This window comes from Austrofundulus limnaeus, unplaced genomic scaffold, assembly GCF_001266775.1.
Source record: "Austrofundulus limnaeus strain Quisiro unplaced genomic scaffold, Austrofundulus_limnaeus-1.0 Scaffold41, whole genome shotgun sequence".
Classification (NCBI taxonomy): domain Eukaryota; kingdom Metazoa; phylum Chordata; class Actinopteri; order Cyprinodontiformes; family Rivulidae; genus Austrofundulus; species Austrofundulus limnaeus.
The window spans coordinates 1,522,682-1,530,729 of record NW_013952443.1 but is presented as its reverse complement, the minus strand read 5'-3'; the positions used below and the strand labels follow the sequence as shown (position 1 = coordinate 1,530,729).

The 8,048-nt window shown below is 37.9% G+C and overlaps 1 protein-coding gene across 1 annotated transcript in view; it reads right to left on the bottom strand.

Moving 5' to 3' along the window:
- Window positions 1-277: 277 nt before the first annotated feature.
- nek7 (NIMA-related kinase 7) overlaps window positions 278-8,048 on the bottom strand; it is a gene marked incomplete in the record, with an annotated part of 74,518 nt that continues 66,747 nt past the window's right edge. The window contains 2 exon segments of the mRNA XM_014007320.1: window positions 278-2,830; window positions 6,700-6,813. Of these exon segments, the coding sequence (XP_013862774.1) occupies window positions 2,720-2,830; window positions 6,700-6,813 (225 nt within the window).

Sequence of the window (8,048 nt, the reverse complement as noted above, 5' to 3'; positions counted from 1 at the left end):
CCCACCTGTCGTTTTGCTCCTCAGCATGGCTTCCTAAAAACGCTGCTGGATTTCTCAAACATGCATGAATGAGTCAAAGCAAGGCTTTGGGCATGTTTTTTTATGAGAGTATAACATTATAACATGATATAAGACTCAAAAAAGTTGATTTTATATGATATTGCCCCTTTAAGCACAAACGACCAAAAAGTGCAGTCAAAAATCAACAATCACTTTAAGATGCTGCAAATGTCTGACATTAAAAAAGAAAAGAAAAGAAAATACATTAAAAAACAGCTGAGAATTTTCAAAAGCTTTATTAAATTCAGTTTGCATACAAAGCATTTCTAATAAAGACATTTCATTTGACATGAAAGGTTCAAAAAGCAACTAAAAACATATCAAGACAATAATTATTGTCATTTTTTTTCTTTTTTACTTTCTAGACTCTTCATCACCAACTTCAGTGGGCATGCAGAAGTAAACAGTAAAGCTCAAAGAAGCAAAGCCACACATTACATGCAGACAAAAAAACCAAAAACATATCAAGTTATAGCCAAAATCCTTAAAGTGACTCAGCTCCGTGTGTTAATATCCCATTCGTAAGGATAAAATATGATAGAAATTCTAATGTTTTTGTACGTAAACAAAACATTATTTCAGCACAGACATACAGTTTTACTTATAACATTTTTCTTTGGTTTTAATTTAAAAAAAACAACAACAACAAAGTACGTTTCTGTAAATATGAATGCTCCTGGTGCTTTAGGTAAATATGCTTAAAGAAAATAATTTGAGGCTGCTTTAGCATTGTGCAGAAAACTGCCGCACCTATGTGTGTAAAATATAAACACCAAAACTAAAATCTCTAACAAAAGTGCTTCAAAAGCTGCAAAATACTGAAATGTTTTTGGTGTCATCCACATGTTTTTTTGTTTTGTTTTGTTTCGGTTCGAGAACATTAACAGAACGTGATCAGAACTGTATGAGAAGAAGAATTACACGAGGAAAAAACAGTTAAGCAGGGATTAGATGAAGGAAAATGTATAAACCTACAAACAAAAAATAGCAAAACACTACATGTTCTTTAAACCCATTTAGATCTGCAACCATCAATTCATTCCAAAACATTCTGTTAAACAAAGGTTTACATTTTACTCTGATACATTTTCAATCTTTGTACATGGTTATATCAAACAAGCAAAAAACAGACACACACACACACAAAAAAAACCCCAGCAACTGCAGAGTTTAATGAAGGGATAACAGATGTTAAAGGAGAAAAGAAGACACTAATAGTGTTATCACCTTCATTCTAACATCTTTATCACAATATAAACTGGTGACACGATTCCATCCCAACAAACCAAAAGGTCTGACTCTGGATGTTTTCTTCTTTATTTACAGTAAAAGAATAAAAACCCCACTTTCCTTTTCACAAGACTTTATATACTTTTCATAAACTGTACTTTGACATAGATACTGTATATTTAAGTGTGTGTTAGACACACTGAACATGGACGGCAAAGATTTTACTACCTAAGAGACAAACAGCAATGACGACGATGCTTAAATCACAAGTAGTGGTTCTGATGCAGCCGTCGGCCATCTTTGTTTTAACTTTTTTCTTTTGGACGTTACAGACCTTTTCCCCGCATTGTTAAAGCGCTTTATCTTGCTCGAGCTGAGCGAGGAGGAAAATCTGGAGTCATAAGTAGGGTAAACAGAAGACGTAAAAACTGCTTTTGTTACAGCATCGGCAACTATGAGGCTGTCAAAACAGACATTGTGAAGTTTTCAGACAACACAAAAGGTGTCAAGTTGACTCGCATTCAAAGAGTTGTGGAGACATTTGCCCATGTTCCCCTTGAGCATGTCTCCAGTCTACCTCTTAAATGATCTTTCCTGTTCTAAAACATTCATTTGACATAACCCTGCCAGGCTTCTAGTACCAGGAAGAAGAATAAAAAAAACCCTGCAATATGACAACATTTCAACCATCAATTATTCTGTTTTGTCTCAGATTTGTTGTTGACAATGAATAAAATTTCCATTTAAATTTCAGCTAAAAGTTCTCTTTCTTTTTCGGCTAACTTTTGAAGCCATAAAAGCTGAAATTCCCCAGCATTTCTGCGTATTGATTTTTGAATTGATAGGCACCCTGTAAAGCAGCATATGTGCTTTAAATAGCTTCTGGGAGTGTGAGCTGGAGAGGAAAACATGACTGCCTTAAAGCCACAGCAACTCCTTAGTGAGCTACAATACATCCGGTTCAGTTCAGAACTCATTTTTAAGCAAAAAAGGTGTGAGATACAGTCTGGTGTTTTTCCTCAAACACTATCAGGCAGTACAGAGATGTACCGCCTATGTATGAGATCACTTTAAACTGCAGTTTATAAAAAAAGTGATTTAAATTAATCAACTGATAAAGGGGTCTGCGATGTCACTCAAGACAGCTCAAGAGTGAAAGAATTCCATATCGACTTAAAAACGTTAATATCTAATTGATAACATTTGATAAAAAGAAACATTTGAATCGATGAACTCGAAGGCGAGACGTTTACAGCCTTTACCTCGACAGAAAACATCTGTCTCATGTAGCGGTTATCACAAGGAGCCAGACTCTGGAGTAAGTGTTTGTGTAAAAGGTGAAAACTGTATTTTGAGTCCAGAATATGAAGCAGGAAGGTGATGTGAGGAGGAGGAGGAGGAGGAGGAGGACATAGTGTGAACTCTGGCTTTAACAGCCCTTTGTCATATTTTGCATGTGTCTGGCCATGCCGGACATGTAGGTGATGTCCGGCCTCTTCTCCGGGTCGGGGTTGATGCACATATCTACCAGACTCCTCAGCTGCTCAGAGTGATGATTGAGACGTAAACAGAGGGGGGGGGGGGGGGGGAAAAAAAAAAACACATTTAATGAATTTACTTACAAACCAACAGGTTTTCAGGATGGATTAATCACTCGTGGGGTCTGCTAGGCCCACACACATGCGGACCCTCCCTCAAACACACACCCTGCCACCCAGAGGCATCGCTGATACCTGAGGCCAGGCAAGAGCGGCTGATTGGAGCAGATAAGATAGGCGTGCAGGCGAACAGCCACTGCCTTCATTAAAAAAAGAAAGATTATAAAAGATGGAAAGGAAAAAAGAAGGGAGAAAAGACACACACACACACACACACACATCATCATCTATACACGGTTGCCATGGTAACCGTCTGCTGACTTCCTGGCTGCCGTTGCGTGTACGTGTGCATATGTGCAGAGTGAGAAAGGAAAGTGAGGGAAAGATGCAAATTCAGACGGTCTGAGAATTAGTCGCACAGAATGGAGACGGAGGGCGTGCAGAGATGCAGATATGTAAAATATTCATGCGCTTCTTTGCATGGCGAGTGGGGGGTGGGGGGGGTGTCAGGTGGAGGAGGAGGGTGGGAGATAGAAGTGTGTGTGTGTGTGTGTAGTGGGGGGGGGGGGGGGTGTGCAGAGACGGAGATGGTTAAATGACACAACAAAGATGAGCAGCTGACAGTTTGCTGCCGATCCTTCAGGAGCATTGTTTACATCCAGACAGGCGCTGCAGGCACCCCCCTCATCTCCATCCCTCCATCGCCCTGTCTCTCGCTCTATCATTCCTGCTCTCTTCGCTTTGTCTTCCTTTCTCCGGGATGGGGGTGACATGTGGGGTAACGCTGAAGCTCAGCGTGGTGTGTGTGTGTGTGTATGAAAATAGAGCCCATGTTACAAATATACACTTGCACAATCTCTCCTGCGAGCACAAAAGGACACATTTAGACACCACGTCTCAGAATTAGCCTCCATCAGCTTAATGAAGTACAAACCGTGGCCTAATGAAAGCCTTCCCCTGCAGGATTTACTTTAGAACAACAGGAACATGAATAAGCACAAGTGCCACAGTGAACTTGAGCTGGTATGATGAAACTGATTGTAGAGTGGAAGCCATAAAATACTGTTTTATAAACATGCTGCAGCAACGAGTCACTTTAACCAACAAATCACTTTTTCTTGCTCTTATTTTTAGATTAGGTTTAACTTTGCCTCTTTTAATTGTCAACATAATGTTTTACAAAGTTTGTGTAACTGATGTGTGTATGTGTGTGTCAGGGGTCTCTCTTGTAAATGAGACTACCGGTACCTGTCTCCATGAGATTACCTGTCTTAAATAAAAGCCAAAAAATAAATAAAATCATCTTTCCCTATGTTTTTCTCTCCAGGTTACAGGGGGCTGGTCTCTTCAGTATCATATGAGAGGCCAGGTGCACCCTGAACAAGTCAAAAGTTCATCACAGAACAATAGATACTGGAATTTTATATTAATTCAATGTTAGCAAAAAGAAATGTTTGCTAAAGTGAGTTGAGCCTAAAGGAGACATATTATGCTTTTAAATCCTCCTTTTCACATTCAGTTGGGGTTGATATGAAGTGAAACTGTAATGCCTTGGTCTGAATTCCTCCTTATTGTAACTCCACAAGCCCCTCTTTCACCTCTTTTCTGAGGTGTGAGACAGATCAACTCATTTTGAGGCTGCCTCTTTAAATCCAGACGAGGAGCTTCACATCCCGACCCCCAGTTTGATAGAGGGGAGTACGACTATGAAGCGAAACAGAAATGTTTTATTGACAAAGTAATTAAAAGATGTCAACAAGGGAAGACTTGTCCAACCAGCCTCACATGTTGAAGCCAGAACCGGAGGGGAATGAAGACCACCAAACTGTAGTTAAGTCCAGACCTTATTTGGTGGGTTTGTCGCAACTAATTTGATGTAATTGTTTAGAAAACATTATAGAAATCTGAAAGGATTGAAAAGTATAACCCAAACAGAATCTAAAGATATCTACACAGCACCAGGAGAAACTAAATTTAAATTTGCCGCACTCCTACTAGGGTTGGGCAATATTGGCAAAAAAATTAATCATGATTAATTGTGGTATTTAGCCAATAATGATTAATTTGACAATTAACCCCTTGGAGTCCCTGGACAACCTTATGTCCTAGTCACATGGCCAATTTAGTGGGAAAGATTTRCTCTTCATAAAAATCTGTTCCAAACTGGGTCAAAATTACAGACTTCAGGCTATACTCCAGTTTTTAAATTGTGTTGATAAATAAATTACAGAACTTTTTTTTAAATGTTCGTCATATTTGAAGCAGAGAGGAGTGGACTCTGTCTGGTGGCATTAATCGTATTAATCGTCAAGTGCCAAAAAATAATCAATTAATGTTTTTCTGACTATTAATTGCACATGATACGATTATGCTCAACCCTAACTCCTACAGACTCCATGTACACAACAAAATGCATTTAACAGCTAAAAAGTAGATTTTTCATGATATGTCCCCTTTAATTGTAAGCAATGCTGGGTTAAATTCCATAAAGCTACATGGCAAAACACTTTCTATGTTCCTGAGATGCTTTGTGAACTCCAAACAATATCAAAGGAAGCAAGAGCACAGAGCTAAGTGCTGAACAATCCTATTTTCCTAGAAAAGACTGATAATTGTGTTTTATGTAGGAGGTCGTACAAATGCTAGTTGAACTTTGTGTAGATTTAAGCACTTCTTTCTTCTTCAAACCTGATTATACAGTAATATTCTAATTTACAGAAACACTAAGTTCATATATGAGTTAATGTGTCTTAAAAACACTGGAAGTATATCAGAAACAACTATGAACTAAATACCAGATTAAGACCTTCTAGGTCAGATATGTAGTAAACAAAATAACTGTTCCCACTGGGTTGATCTAAAACAGCATTATAAATTTAGCAGGTTTCAGTTTATAAAAGTTAGTTGTGGACTGATTTATATCCAACACTGAAGTATTTGCCAGCAAGGCCAGGTTTGAGAATAAGTACATTTACTAATAATGATGTTGATTATTTATTAAAAGAAAAAATAAAACAATGTCTGCTGACATAAAAAAGACTTTGTCCAGACAAACAAGTCACAACTTAGGCAAAGAAGTATTGCATTTTTCAATTGAAAATGAAAAATGAATGTTTGTTGTGGTAAAATACATGAATGATCAAACAAATCCAAAGACTCAAAAAGGCTAAAATGTGCCTTTAATAAGAGACAGAATTCATGCAAAGACCTCTGCAGTCCATCTGTGTGAATGTCTAATCAGTGTCAGAGGATTTTAGTGCTCGGGCACTTTTCTAAATACATTTAGGAGAAAAAAAGAGCTACCCACACAAAGCCGGCATGCAAAGACAAAGCCACGCAGATTCATGCGCATGTCACCGGTAATCAGAACATTTTTAACCAAAGTCTGACTAAATTACATCTTTTGTGTAAGGGTAAGTCTTCACAGAATTGCAGGAGATGATTAATTGAGGGAAACATGACACTAGCCCACTCGACAAGCATGACCACAAAGCTTTTGATTCGTGCTTTTATTTTTTTAAATGGTTAAAATCATAGCCAGTCTTCTAATCAGGGTAAAATCATGCTTGTACTGTAGGGCAGACAGATGGGAGGATACAACATTAAAAAAAAAAAAAACAGCTAACTTTTTATGAGGGGGAAAAAGTCAGGAAGCTGAAATAAAGAGAAGCCAAGTCCCTCTGCTTTAAACAGTTCAGTTAGTTTTTATTATGAAAGCGTTAGGAATCAATACTAGTGGCTTCTGTCACAAACACAAATCGAGTCTGGTTTGGTGCCATAACAGCAAAAGGCAACGGATAACACTACTTACCTCTTCGGAGTAGTGATCTGATGGAAGAGGGGGGTAGTCGCACTGYTCTATCTTCTTGCAAAGAGAGTACAGGTTCATCTTATCCCCGTAGAAGGGACTCTGTAAGGCTGCCATCTGAAGTGCAGAGATGTGAAGGAACCAGGCGGAGACGTATAGAGAGAAAGGGGGATAAAGACAGGAGATGGTGAGAGAGTACAAAGACAACAAGGAAGTAAAACACTCAAACTCCCAACAGGTGGCACACAGAAGAAAAAATCAGTCTGCTCAGCTAACTGCTCCTGAGGTGAACTAAAAGCAGGATATGTGAAAGACAACAAGTCAGTGTGTCTAAAGTTTTTTTGATACGTGTTATATTGACATAAAACCATCTCAAGACAATCAAACTGATGCAAAAGTCATTTTTGCTGGCCTTCTCTTCAAACCTAGCTTGTAAAACTACAAATTAAAATAAAGAGAGTGATAACAGCTAAAAATAGAAAGTGTTAAAACAGAGGAGCTAAAGGATAGAAAGAGGAGTTTCGTTTGCTGGGGCAACACAAGAACGATTTTCCCAACAGCAGAAATGACAAAACAGAAGATAAAACATGGAATATGTTTGTAAGGTTTGTTCGTAAGTAAAAACAGGTCCAAGAATCCTGTCTGCGATTGTAAAAATGGAAAGCTAGAATAAAACCTTTTAAGGCTTCTGCCTGATTTAATTAGGGTTTTAAAAGGGAACATGCAAGTATAAACCAGCACAACAGAGAAAGACATTTTTCATTCAATGCTCTAAAAATACAGTCTGGTCATGATCACAGGAAATTATAAAACCGTCAAAGACTCAAAAAGCTGCTAATTAATTTTCTTTTAAAAAGTGGGTAGTTTCACTCATAGATGAGGATGCAGAAGAAATACACTTTCAGGAAAACTAAAGAGTTTTTTTTTTTTTTATACTTATTTTTTATTGAACATTTCTGAACATATACAGTGGAGAGGCATCAATACATTCGACTTCATATACAATGTTAGACAGCCATGTCCATATTTAACTGGATACAAGAGTGGGATTCTCCTTACGTCTRTAGTCGCTCCATTTTTCCCATTTAACCACAAACTTGTCCTCCTGCAATCTTAGTCTATATGTGATTTTCTCCATTACAAAGATCTCTTCCACAATGCTCAGCCACTGCTCCACCGCAGGAGGGTCTTGTCTATACCATAATTTTGTGATGGTTTTTCTTGTTGCTGAAAGTAATATTTTTAATAAATATTCATCATTCTTTTGAAATACATCATGTGTGAGGCATCCCAGGTAGAGTGTTTTACATGATCTGGGTATTCCATATCCCAATATGTTTTTCAAAATAAGA